The sequence below is a fragment of the Somniosus microcephalus genome, chromosome 30, assembly GCF_052327205.1.
Source record: "Somniosus microcephalus isolate GS21.2 chromosome 30, FLI_Smic_1.0, whole genome shotgun sequence".
Classification (NCBI taxonomy): domain Eukaryota; kingdom Metazoa; phylum Chordata; class Chondrichthyes; order Squaliformes; family Somniosidae; genus Somniosus; species Somniosus microcephalus.
In genome coordinates, this window is record NC_141016.1 from 36,623,183 (window position 1) to 36,637,092 (window position 13,910).

Below are 13,910 nucleotides of genomic sequence, written 5' to 3' on the forward strand. Positions count from 1 at the left end.
TAGATATTTTCATTGGGAATTGCCGGCGTGACATCAGCCATTTCAATTTCTCTACTCCACTCACTCACTCTAATCTACCTCCCACTGAATTTGCGGCGATCCGTTTTCTCGGATCAATTCCTAATATTGTCATTAAACCTGCTGACAAGAGTGGCGCTGTTGTTGATTGGTGAACTGACCCCTAACTTGCAGAGGCTGAACGCTAACTCTCTGAAACCACCTCCTACCTCCCACTGCAACATGACCCCACCACCGAACATCAGCCCATCATTTTCAAGATGGTCAATGGCCTCCTCTTCCCTCAATGGTCTCCAACGTCATAATCCCCCAACCTCACACAGCCCGATTCTACCTCCATCTCAAGATCCACCAACAGGACTGCTCTGGTACACCCAACGTTTCAGCTTGTTCTTGCCCCACGGAAATGATTCCTTCCTATCTCGACGCTTTTTTCTCAACTAATCCAGGCTCTTCACACCTGTATCCATGAATCTTCTGACGCCCTCCATTACTTGAACCGTTTCCAGTTTCCTGGCACTAACCATCTCCTTTTCACCATGGACGTCCAATCCCTCTACACCCCATCCCCCACCAGGCCGGCCTGAAGATTCTCCACTTCTTTCCTGAATAGTGGGTCAACCAATCCTCATCCTCCACCATTCTCCCCTGCCTGACTGAAATTGTTCTCACATTGAAAAATAACTCGTTTGACTCCACTCACTTGCTCCAAATAGACGATTCTGCTGTGGGAAGCCATATGTGTCCTAGCTGTACTTGATTTTTCGTGGGATATGTGAAACATTCTTTGTTTCTTTCCTACTCAGGCCTTCTCCCTCACGTCTGTTTCCGGTACATTGATGACTGTATTGATGCCATTTCCCCCTTTGGTGCTGAACTGGAAAATTTCATCAACTTTACTTACAATTTCTATCCTTCCCGGGCCTTCACATGGTCCATCTGCGACTCTTCCCTTCCCTTCCTCAAGAACTCTCTCTCTATTTCTGGGGAAAAGCTATTGACCAATATCCACTATAAGCCCACTAACTCCCACAGCTAACTTAACTTCACTTCCTCCCAGGCTGCTTCCTGTAAGTATTCTATTCCATTCTCCCAGCTTCACCATCTCTGTCACATCTGTTCTGCTGATGCCACCTTCCATCCTAGTGTTTCTGAAATGTCTTCATTTTTCCTCAACCGAGGACTCCCCTCCACCATGGTTGAAAGTGCCCTCAAAGTGTCCTTTCCATTGCCCGTATCTCTGCGCTCATCCCATTCCACCCTTGCAGAACCACGATAGCTTCCCCTTGCCTTTACCTTCGAACCCACCAGCCTCCACATTCACAGAGCAACCTCCACAATTTCGGTCATTTCCAGCATGATTCCACCAACAAACACATCTTCCCCTCCCCTTTCAGCATTCTGAATGGACCGTTCATTCCATGACACTCTGGTCCAATCCTCAATCACCCCAACACCCCCTCCCCTTCCCACAACTCCTTCACATCGAAGTGCAGGAGAAGCAACAGCTGCCCTTTTCACTCCTCCCTTCCCACCGTCCAGGGCTCCAAATACACCTTCCAGGTGAAACAGTAATTTACTTGTACTTCTTTCAATTTAGTACACTGTATTCGCTGCTCAAGATGCAGTCTCCTCACATAGGGGAGGTCAAACGCAGATTGGTGACCGCTTTGTGGAACCCCTCCGTTCAGTCTGCAAGCTGACACCAAGCTTCCACTTACCTGTGATATTTATTCTATGCCCCAATCCCACTCTGACCTCTCTGTCCTCAAACTCCTACACTGGTCAATGAAGCTCAACGTAAGCTCGAAGAAAAGCACCTCATCTTTCAATAAGGAACTTTACAGCCTTCTGGACTCAACATTGTGTTCAACAATATCAGATCATAACCTCTGCCCAAATGCTTTCGTGCAGTAGCTATTGCTGATGATGCTGCTATTCCCATTAACACCTGCTCCAGGCAAATATTTTGTTTCTTTTGTCCCATTACCATCTCCTTTTGCCTTGCACTATCATCCATTTTGTCTCTTAATCTGTCCTGCCTTCCATCCTATCACAAGCCTTCCCTTTTGTTCCTGCCATCCCCAATTTCCCCCTCCTGTACTTCCTTAAAAACCTTTTCCATCTCCAACTTTTTCCAGTTCTGATGAAGGGTCACCGTCTTGAATCGTTAAGTCTGTTTCTATCGCAACAGATGCGGCCTGACCTGCTGAGTATTTCCAGCATGTTCTATTTTTATTGTTTGTTTAATGTTCGATTTCCAGCTGTATTTCTATTACATTTCTGAATAATTATCGACACTAGTGAACACACCCGGTGCAACATGTTTTGTGCAGTATGAACACACAGCAAGTTATCAATTGAACCACCTGGATATTTCTTGCTTCATTGACAGAGCACAAGGAGCTGAGACTGGTGAAAGGAAAGCATCGCTGTGAAGGAAGAGTGGAAGTGTTCTACAATGGGACCTGGGGAACAGTGTGCTCGGAGAAACTGGATCGACATGATGCAGAAGTGATCTGTAAACAGTTACAGTGCGGCCCCCTCATATCTATTGAGTATCACACTCGGTTATTCGGAGCGGGATCCGGACCCATTTGGCTCGATGAGATGGAGTGTGATTCGGACGAATCCTTCCTTTGGCAGTGTCAGACAGACCCGTGGGGTGAACACAACTGTCGTCACGGGGAGGATGCAGGTGTTGCTTGTTCAGGTAACACAAGGAACCTCTCAATGTGCGGGTGTTATTTCAAACATTGATGTCCAATACAGTCAGCATATTTCTCCTCTTAACAGAAGCCAAAGTGCAGGAGAGATCCCACAGTTCAAGGGTCTGCGATCGAGAATCTGGGTCTAAACATGAACATTCACCAGGTGCTTCAACCTCTTCATTATACCAACTATCTGACCTGTATTCCAGGCTTGTACTAAATAAATAACAATAAATGATTCCCTTTGATAGACTCGGGACAACCGTTGCGCCTGGTTGGAGGCAACACCAACTGCTCCGGGAGAGTGGAGATATTGTCCAATAACAGCTGGGGCATGGTGTGTGATGACTCCTGGGATATGGCCGATGCCAATGTTGTCTGCAGACAGCTGTGTTGCGGCCCCGCTCTATTGGCCGCAGGAGGGGCCGCAATTGCCCAGGGTGCCGGTCTTATCTGGCTGGATGAGGTGAAGTGCACCGGAAGTGAATCCTTTCTGTCCGACTGTCGTTCCTCACCACCAGGTCAACATGACTGTGATCACAAGGAAGATGCCAGTGTGATTTGTTCCGGTAAGGGTCGCAGGGGGTTTCCTCGTTCTGTGAATATGACTCATGGATTTAGGAAAATAAGAACAAACTTTATATTTACAATGCAAAATCTTAATGTTTGAAGTTGCTGAAATGTTTGTGCAATATGTTCCACAGAACTCGATTTGCCTCCTACTGCTTCTCCGTTCACACCTGCAGGTACTTATCATTATAAGTACTATTATTTTTATTACTGTTAGCGTTCATATTAGTGGTATTGGTGTTATTGACATTTTCTTGGTTTGTTAATTTCTGAAGTTAACGTGAGCAGTTTTAAATTGACTGGAACATTTTAAAAAAATACAAGGCGGACTGTGTCTGTGTTACATCTTTCTGTAATCTTGTGATTAAGGACAGGGAGGTAAAACCATCTCCATCCCTGTTGCCATCTGCATAACCCTCGGAGTCCTTCTAATCTGTGAGTTGATCGCACTGATGGCGGTAATACAGAGAAAGTCAACACGAAGAGGTGAGGCTCAAATCTTACCGCTGAACTAACACTTGATCTCACATCGCTTCATATCCTGGCGAGTCTGCAGTTCATTGCACTTTTCCATATGACGTACATTGGCTCCCGGTTAAACGATTCCTGGATTTATAAATTCTTATCCTTGTTTTCAAATCCCTCCATGGCCTCACCGGTCCCTGACTCTGTAATCTCCTCCTGCCCCACAACTCCCCCCCACCACCCAGATATCTGAACTCCTCTAATTCTACACTTTTGAGAACCCCTGACTACAATCGCTCAACCATTGCTGGCCGTGCAGTCTGATGCCGAGGCCCTCAACTCTGGAAATCCCAGCCTAAACCTCTCCATCTCTCTTTCATCCTTTAAGACGTTTGTTAAAACCTACCTCTTTGACCAAGCTTTTGGTCACCTGTCCTAAAATTTACCTTTATGTGTCTCAGTGTCAAATTTGTTGTCTTAAAATACTCATGTGAAGCGCCTTGGAACGTTTTACTACCTTAAGGGCACTTCATAAATACAAGTAGTTGTTGTTTTTGAGTGTCACGTGATCTTGTTAGAAATAAATCTGAATCCGCTTTTGGCGAATTGTTCCATTCAATGTGCTGCCCGAATTAGTAAAATGGGACACTTAAAATGGAGAGTTATTTAAAGTGTCCACATTCACTGTCCCAGTTCATCAGCCGGTACATGAGATTCCAGAAGAAGTTACTTGCTGCAACAGTGGAACAGAAAGTTTAATTGAACTGTTTGGGCTGTGCTTTCACTTATTTTCTGTTATTCTTCCTTTATCCATTGGGTATCCATTCCACCCTTTCAGTTTCTGGGTCCGGTTGCCCAATCTCGAACTCTCTGACCGCGTTCTGCCCACCATTTTGAGAGATGACAGTTTTAAAGGCCTTTCTGCATTCTCCGCTGATGATTCTACCTCCCAACACAACTATTCCACTTTTATATCACCCACCCAACACACTCCTGCTCCGTGTACACAGCAAGGCTCCTCTCACACTGACGGGACATGCCAAAGAACCATCAGCTCCTCACTCGCGCTTCCAAACTGATGCTGTCCGCAGAGATCAGTCAACTTCACCCAGCTTCTCTTCAGCTGAACTCCCCGTGTGGCCCCGTAAGCGAGCGATCAACTGGAGCTCATTTCTCCTGATACCCCCTCATTCCCTCTTCCCGAGGTCAATACAACTGGCCGCAATCTGCTGGAGGTGAACATGTGTCTGCACAGAGACACAGACACACACACGGAATCACACACACAACTAACCTCCTACACATCCATGTTAACTGATTCTGGCCACTGACTATCACTATATCTGTAATTTGGATTTATTCGCTGATGAATTCCTGTGAAACGCGCGTGAAGTGAATGAACATGTTAATCTCCCCGCCCTCCCTCCAACAGGTGCTGTCACTCGCGGCAGGGAGTCACCTGCTGGTTTGTACCAAGCAATTTATGAAGACATTGAGAATATTCCCCCCGGCGAGGATTCCGCTCAGACCCAGGGTTCAGGTCTGTATTTTCCGTTTGATATCGAATCTTCACTGGACAAATATCGCCTCCCCTTAAATACCCCTTTTAATGGTCAATGTACTGACTGGACACGATCAGCAGTCCGCTCACTGTCCCCATGTGAAGGAGTCCTGTCACAGTGAGAGTGTCTCTGTGTCCGTGTGTATAGTGAGAGCAGCAATGGTTTGGGGAAGATTCCCACTGGTCGGTATTGTTCAAAGAACGGGTTTTTGGGTTGTTTCTAAATAGCGAGCACAGACGCTGTTTCCATTTCCCACCCGGCTCCACACGGACTCCCTCAGATATCTGAGCCCAGGAATAATAAACCCATCGGTTGATTGTATTCTTTTATTTTATATTCACTCAAACATGACATGAAGTCACAGATCGATTGAAACCATCTTCATTCCTTCACTTATTGTCTTCCCTTTAAATATTGGGCCGAATATTCCGATCCCAATTGTGTGTACGCGCTGTGTAAGGCCTGCTTTTACCAGGATAAGAGTTGAAAAAAGTAACAAAAAATATTTTCACCCATTTATCATTTAAAAATTCGTTTAAAAAAGGTAAGTTTATTTTAAGCTCCGCAAAAAGCTTTAATGATTTTTTCAAAAAATTAAATTTTTGTTTAAAATATTTAATTTATTGTAATTTGAACTAATTTAAAAAAGGTGAAGTTTTTTAAAATTTATTTAAAGTTTTACAGTGTTTTTGGGGTGATCTCCATTCATATATTTGACAGGTCCGTCTGTCAAGTGCATGAAGGGAGATTCCCTTCTTTGATTGGCTCCCCATTGCCCACTTGATCCCAGGGACTCTTGTGTCTCTGGGATACCTGGGCCCTGTGTACTTGGAGTTGGAAACGCCCAGGAGCGGAATTATACGCACCTCAGGAGCCCTCAGGTAAGTGCATAGATTTTTTCCAGATCAAAGGTCTCCGCACGCGGGAAGCCTCCGATCGCTAAATATGGCCCATTGGCCTCGACGTTGCGGTCGGATGCTTGCTGTAGACGAACGCATCTGAACCGCAAGAATAGGACGCAGCTCCCTGCTGCCTCCAGACCCTTGGTCTGTTCCACTCCTGGGCCTGTAGGTGTCCGCCTGGGTAAAGGCCCCGTATCCCAGGGGCGCAACCGGTTAACAAGCAGCGGGCCAGTCCAACCAATCACAAAGGGGGATTCCTAATTTGCTTATGGGGATTCCATTTAAGTATAGAATCGCCTTAATCATAAGGGCCCAGATTTTCCGGGCCGGATGACCGAGTACGTGGTGTGTACGCAGCCATTCGTGCCCCACTACTTCCGGGTTTCCACCATGCGCAAAAATTCGGAACTTGCGATCTTTCAAGTTTCAGCTCGACAGATCCACCGCATCCCGGGAAATGGACACAAAGCTGGCGGAGAGCTGGGCTATTTAACCAAATACTGCCCAGCGAATGCCCGTGAAACTCTTACACCTGGTAAAAGCAGGGGTAAGGACTTCTTTTTAAGAGTAAGACATTAAATAAATATTAAAATAGTTTTAAAAATTATTTAAACATAATAAAACTTTAAAATTAGTTTTGGTTATTTTTAGCCCCTTAAAAAGTTTACACTTATAGTTCAAAAAATTAAGCTTTGGCTTTAAATGTTTAATTACATGGTATTTTAATTAATTTTGAATGTGAAATGATTTGTTTTTATTTAACTGGTGTGCAATTGTCTTTTTTAGTGGATTCCTATTCATGATTATGGGGATTCAGTCCGTGAACACATTAGCATAGTGGCGATTCCCCTTTATGATTGGTTGGGCTGGCCCACGTGATCCGAGAGGTGCTTGTGAGCCACGTGCGCCCTGGGTGTGCGCGGAGAGGCCCAGGACCGCAAGTGCCCGAACCTCCGAGACCATCAGGTCGGTTCGCACTATTCTTGCGGTTCGGAGGCATTCACCCGCGGGAAGCCCCCGACCGCAAATTGAAAGCGCAGTTTCACACCACTTAAATAAAAATAAATAATCACAGGTTCCAAATTAGTTAAAACACAATTTAATTAAACATTTAAAACAATTTTTCTTGTAGAATAAATATAAACATTTTTAAAGGTGCAAAACATTACCTGAAATAAATTAAAATATATACATCACTCTAAAAAATGTATTTCAAGAATTATTTTTGGAGTCTCTGTCACGAACATTTCATTTTATTCCCTTTAAACAATCCATAAAAAACTCGCTGCTTTTATGAGTCGACAGTCGCATTGTCCCAGATTCCATTTCTATCGGTGACTGGATTCCTGTATCTGGAACACGTTCCTCGCAGGAAATCCTAACCTGTGATTGATTGTTTCTATCCGACTTATTCTAATAGATTGTATTCTGATATTTAACATTAATTTACACATTGTGCTTCAGGGTATTATAGCAATAACGCTTATCGAATCGATGAAACCTTTGTATGGGCTATTTTTAGGGAGGGATTTAACCGTTAACATAAATCATTCCTTTAAAAACAGATGGATGAAGGAATCGGATATTGTCCTCCTTGCACTATTTTCTGACCCATGTGTGGGGCGGGGGTGGGGGGTCAGTTTGTGCCGTCACCGCCGGCGGTTTTAGAGTCTCTGAAAATGAAAGAGACGGTGGAAGGCTGGAGGGATCATGATCAGGAAACACCGCTCACTCGCTCTGTACTAAACAACTATGCTATACAGTATTTTCTCTGCTCTGATATCCGAGATATTGCCTGTACTAATAGGCTGTACTGTATATTATTGTGTCTGACCGCTGGGAGGCCGTCATTTATGATCCATCCTTAGTTGTCCTGATAAGGTGGTGATGGGCCCTCCTCCTAAACCACTGCAGTCCTTGTGGTTAATAATCTCCAACAATGGTGTCATTTACCTAATTCCAGCACATTGTCACAGGGACGATGAAGCTACTGTGCCGGAAATTGCGGTCGGAGGCTTCCCGCGGGCGAATGCCTCTGAACCACAAGTAAACTCCACACCTACCTGGTGCCTCTGGACCTTCGGACACTTGTGCTCCTGGGCCTCCAGGCATATGCCTTTGTCAAGGCCCACGTATCTCAGGAGCACATGCGGTGCGCAAGCATCCCTGGGATCACATGGGCCAACCCAACAAATCAAACGGGGATTCTCATTATGCTCATGGTGGCATAGTGGTTAGCACTGTTGCTTCAAGCGCCAGAGACCCGGGTTCGAATCCGGCCTCGGGCGACTGTCTGTGTGGAGTTTGCACATTCTCCCCGTGTTTGCGTGGGTTTTCTCCGGGCGCTCCAGTTTCCTCCCACAGTCCAAAGATGTGCAGCTTAGGTTGATTGGCTATGATAAATTGACCCTTAGTGTTAGGGGAATTAAATACGTGGGGTTACAGGGATAGGGTGGGATATGTGTTGGTGTAGGGGTTACGGGGATCGGGTGGGATATGTGTCAGTGCAGGCTCGATGGGCCGAAATGGCCTCTATCTGCACTGTGGGGTTTCTGTGATTTCTGTGAAGACTTGCATTTATATAGCGCCTTTCACGACAACCGGAATGAAGTACTTTTGGAGTGCAGTTACTGTTGTAATGTGAGAAATGCGGCAGCCAAGTTGCGCACAGCAAGCTCCCACAAACAGCAATGTGATAATGACCGAAAAATCTGTCCTTGTTATGTTGATTGAGGATAAATATTTACATAAGCAATCCACATAAGTATAATAGGAATCCCCTAAATAATACATTTTAACAAAACTGCAATAAAAGTAAATCATCATATGGTCAAAATTCATTAAAATAAAATTGAATTAAACATTTAAAACGAAAATTTAATTTTTGAATAATAAATGTAAACTTTTTCAAGGCGCATAAAATAACGTAAACTAAATTTAAAGCTGTTTATATGTTTAAATCATTTAAATAAATATATTTTTCTATGTATTTAAATGCTTACACTGGTACAAGAAGGCATTACTCCTGCTTGTACCAGGTGTAAGGGTTGTGTGGGCATTCGCTGGGCAGTAGTTGGGCATATAACCGAACCCGGCGCCAGCGAATGTCCATTTCCTGCGGATGAGCATGATCTGTCAAACAGAATCTTGACAGATTGCAAGTTCTGTGTTTTTGTGCATGTGCATCACATGTGGAAACACGGAACTTGTGGGAAACTTATGACCATGTATGTTGTGTGCATGCGATCATAGGCCCTGGAAAATCCGGGCCATTATGTTGTCTGCTCCGATGTCCTGAACAACCTCTCCAATAACCATCCATATTCTGTGTTTGACAGTTTTTGCTTCCATTGACTCGCTCAATCAGATTGAATATTACACCAGTAACATTTTGGGTGACACTGACCCGGGATCAGAAAATCCTGAAAGGAACTCCTCCAGTATTCAGGGTGGGTACATTTTTACTTCCTACAATCGCTTTTTTGGACTTCACACTTTCTACTACCTAAAACCAACAACTAAAGATAACAGAGCTTACTTGCCGATGAATGACACTGCCAAGAACCCGTAGTACCGGACAGTGGTTTTAGTTACAAAATATTGTAGAAATAATTTGGATTTGAAACTAAATCATGTTAATTTCCCCCAATGGTCTAATGGAATTTTTTTTTCATTCCTGGATTTGCTGGCAAGGCCAGCATTTATTGCCCATCCCTAATTGCTCTTGAGAAGGTGGAGGTGAGATGCCTTCTTGAACCGCTGGAGTGCCTGTGGTGAAGGTACTCCCACAGTGCAGTTACGGAGGGAGTTCCAGGAGTTTGACCCAACGACGATGAAGGAATGTTGATATATTTCCATGTCCGAATGGTGTGCAACTTAGAGGGTAACTTGCAGTTGATGGTGGTCCCAGCTGCCTGCTGCCCTTGTCCTTCTAGGTGGTAGAGGTTGCAGGTTTGGGAGGTGCTGCTGAAGAAGCGTTGGCAAGTTGTTGCAGTGCATCTTGTAGATGGTACACACTGCAGCCACGGTACGCTCGTGTTGGAGGGAGTGAATATTTAAGATTTTGGATGGGGTGCCAACCAAGTGGTTGCATTATCCTCGATGGTGTGTATCTTAGAGTGTTGCAGGAGCTGCACTTATCCTGGCAAGCGGAGAGAATTCCATCAAACTCCTGACTTGTGCCTTGCAGATGGTGGAAAGGCTTTCAGGAGTCAGGAAATGAGACAATCGCCACAGAAGTACCAGCCTCTGATCTGCTCTTCCAGCCATAGTATTTATGTGACTGGTCAATGGTGACACCTTCCATTACTTTGCTGGTGATTGAGAATAGACTGATAGGGCGGTAATTGGCCGGATTGGATTTGTCCTGCTTTTTGTGAACGGTTCATACCTGGGCAGATTCTACATTGTTGGGTAAATGCCAGTGTTGTAACTGAACTGGGACAGCTTGGCTAGAGGTGCGGCTGGTTCTGGAGCACAGGTCTTCAGCCGGCAAGTTGTCAGAGCCCATAGCCTTTGCTGTATCCAGTGCATTCAGCCATTTCTTGATATCACGTGGAGTGAATTGAATTGGCTGAAGACTGGCTTCTGTGATATTGGAGACCTGAGGAGGAGGCCGATATGGATCATCCACTCGGCACTTCCGGCTGAAGATGGTTGCAAACATTGCAGCCTTGTATTTTTCACTCACGTGCTAAGCTCCGCCATCATTGGGGATGGGGATATTGATGAAGCCTCTTCCTCCCATTAGATATTTCATTATCCGCCATCATTCACTACTGGATGTGGCAGGACTGCAGAGCTTTGATCTGAACCGTTGATTCTGTAAATTCTGTAACCTTGCTGCCTTCAGTGCTTCTTCCAAGTGGTGTTCAACATGGAGGAGTACTGATTCAGCAGCTGAGGGAGGGTGGTAGGTGGTAATCATCAGCTGGTTTCCTTGCCCGGCTCGACCTGAAGCCATAAGACTTCATGGTTCTGGAGTCAATGTTCAGCACTCCCATTACCACTCCCTCCAGGATGTATAGCACTGTACCGCCACCTCTGGTGGGTCTATCCTGCCGGTGGGACAGGACATACCCAGGGATGGTGATGGTGGAGTCTGGGACATTGGCTTAAAGGTACGATTCTGTGAGTATCACTATGTCAGGCTGTTGCTTGCTAGTCTGAGGGACAGCTCGCTCAATTTTGGAACAAGTCCGCAGATGTTAATGAGGAGGACTTTGCAGGGTCGACTGGGCTGGGTGTGTCGCTGTCGTATTCCAGGTGGTTCATGTTCAGGAAACCCCGCTCACTCCCTCTGTACTAACCGACTGTGTTATACACTATTTTCTCTGCTCTGATACCGGAGGTCTTACCTGTACTAATGGACTGTACCTTATTGTGTCTGACTGCTGGGAGGGCCGACATTTATGTTCCATCTCTAGTTGCCCTGATAAGGTAGTGGTGGGCCTTCCTCTGAACCACTACAGTCCTTGTAGTGAATGATCGCCCACAATGGTGTCAGTTACCAAATTCCAGGATATTGTAACAGGGACGATGAAGGTATTTTGTTGTCTGCTCCTATGTGCTAATCAATCTCTCCAATAACCATCCATTTTTTGTGTTTGACAGTTTCGGGTTCCATTGACTCCCTCAATAAGATCGGATATTACACCAGTGACATTTTGGGTGACAATGATCCGGGTTCAGAAATACCTGAAAGGAACTCCTCCAGTCTTCAGGGTGGGTACATTTTTACTTCCTATAATCTTATTTTCGACTTCAAGCTCTCTACCACGTAAACCAACAACTAAAGACATCAGAACTTACTCGCCGAAAAATGAGACTGCCAAGGATCCGTAGTACTGGACAGTGATTTTAGTTACAAAATATTGTGGAAATACTTTTGATTTGAAATAACATCTTATCGACTTCCCCCAATGATATAATGGAAGGAAACATTCAGTTCATTGTGTTTCCTCACACGGCTCTATGGGCCGTGAAATGTGAAATGTATGTGTAGGTTGGGTGGGTGATTCAGTGGGAAATGTGTGACTTTAAAACGGAGACTAAACTACCTCGACACGACACGGTCCAATCATTGCCCCAGATAACCCCACTTCACCCGAAGACCACATTGGTCCACTCTCCTGCCCTGCAAGGCCCGGGTAGATTGATTTATAATAATATCATTCTGAGTACTCAGTGCTGGCATTTGGTTTCAGTGGAAATCTCTATTTCCTCCCAGGTCCGGTTCTGGGCGATTATGACGATGTTGAGACTGGAGTCACTGACACTCAGGGCAGTCACTTTCTGCTGGACGGTGGTCCTGATGATCTCCTCACACTCAGAAGTGCCGGCGGTGATCTCTCCACTCTCGGTGAGTTACATCTCTGACATCCCCGCAGTCACCAGCCCTCTGTTTAGGAATGGACTGGCGCTGTTTTAAATTCCCTTTCAATCGGCGGTGACACGGAGCGATGGTTGATTTAAGTCCATGTTGTGATTACAGGAAATGAAGTGTTCTAGAAAAGAGACGTTCTAGAAAAGAGATCCTGATGCTGTTCAGTGTGGATTATCTTCCTTTTTAATACTCGCACCAGGATTCATTCCAGTGCTCAAACTGAACCGCCCGATTCTCGGATATTAGATGCACCTCGTCTGCTGTCACCCAGCGGTAAAACCCAGCACGGGGGTGTGGCTAGAAAACAATTCTCTTCCACTCACAGACCAGCAAAGCCCAGCCCCTTCACCAAATTGACAGATATATGTGACCCACACTGATGCGGGTTTTACCGCCATCATTAACCCATAATCTGTCTCTCCCACAGTGTACAGCTCTCAGACCCGCACTGATCCCGGTTTACCGGTTCCTTCCACTCCTGGTAACAATGACCATGTTCACTGTGACACGTTCACAACCCCGGACATTCCGCCACCGATGGGCAGTGATTGTGTGGCTGAAAATGTTACATCTACGTCAAGCCGGTAAGAGCAATGTTTTATTATATGTTGCATTGTTTGTGCCCCAGTGCTGGGTGAGTGTCCAGTCCCGGGTGGATTCTACTGTGTGACAATGGGCAGTGTGTTCAACCGGTAGTGATACTGAAACTAGCAGAGAGAACATGCTGTGTATTTACTGTGGAAATAAACACCCCATTATACTGGCTGTAATTAATTCAATTCTGTGATTGTGGGGAGTGTCTTTAACGGCAAACTATATTAAAACTATCAGAGAGATTATGTTTATTTATTAGTTAAATAAAAGTCAAATAGAAGTGACATATCAGGGAGAATATTGTGAGTAGTGAAAAAGACTCCATTTGATTGTATGTTGTGTTGGTGAATTGTTTAATCCTCTCTCTCTCTCTCTCAAGCTGTTTGTTTTTTCCTTTCAGGTAAAAGTCAGCGGAAAATCCCGGATGCGATGTCCCGGGGCGTGTCACAGATTAGCGGGAAATATTGTGTGTGAAATCTGAGAGAATATACATTAACTTTTCCAACAGTGTGTACATGCTGAATGTGCTTCTCTTCACGATATAAACAACACTTTAATTTATCAATCGCCATGTTAATTTGTTTTGAAATAAATAGATTTAGCTCTTCTTTATATTTTGGCTGCGTTCTGCTTAATTAAAGTTATAAAACAAAGAATGTATTCGGATCATTGCTCTGTCTATATTAATACTGTAAGACACTGC

The 13,910-nt window shown here is 44.9% G+C and overlaps 1 protein-coding gene across 1 annotated transcript in view; it reads left to right on the forward strand.

Moving 5' to 3' along the window:
* LOC147098143 (scavenger receptor cysteine-rich domain-containing protein DMBT1-like) overlaps window positions 1-13,201 on the forward strand; it is a 94,131-nt gene extending 80,930 nt beyond the window's left edge. The window contains exons 8-16 of the mRNA XM_085970832.1: window positions 2,414-2,731; window positions 2,815-2,892; window positions 2,981-3,298; window positions 3,434-3,475; window positions 3,669-3,785; window positions 5,197-5,304; window positions 9,567-9,677; window positions 12,458-12,589; window positions 13,041-13,201. Coding sequence (XP_085826958.1) covers window positions 2,414-2,731; window positions 2,815-2,892; window positions 2,981-3,298; window positions 3,434-3,475; window positions 3,669-3,785; window positions 5,197-5,304; window positions 9,567-9,677; window positions 12,458-12,589; window positions 13,041-13,201 — 1,385 coding nt within the window. The remainder of the gene's footprint in view (window positions 1-2,413; window positions 2,732-2,814; window positions 2,893-2,980; window positions 3,299-3,433; window positions 3,476-3,668; window positions 3,786-5,196; window positions 5,305-9,566; window positions 9,678-12,457; window positions 12,590-13,040) is intronic.
* The last annotated feature ends 709 nt before the right edge of the window (window positions 13,202-13,910 follow it).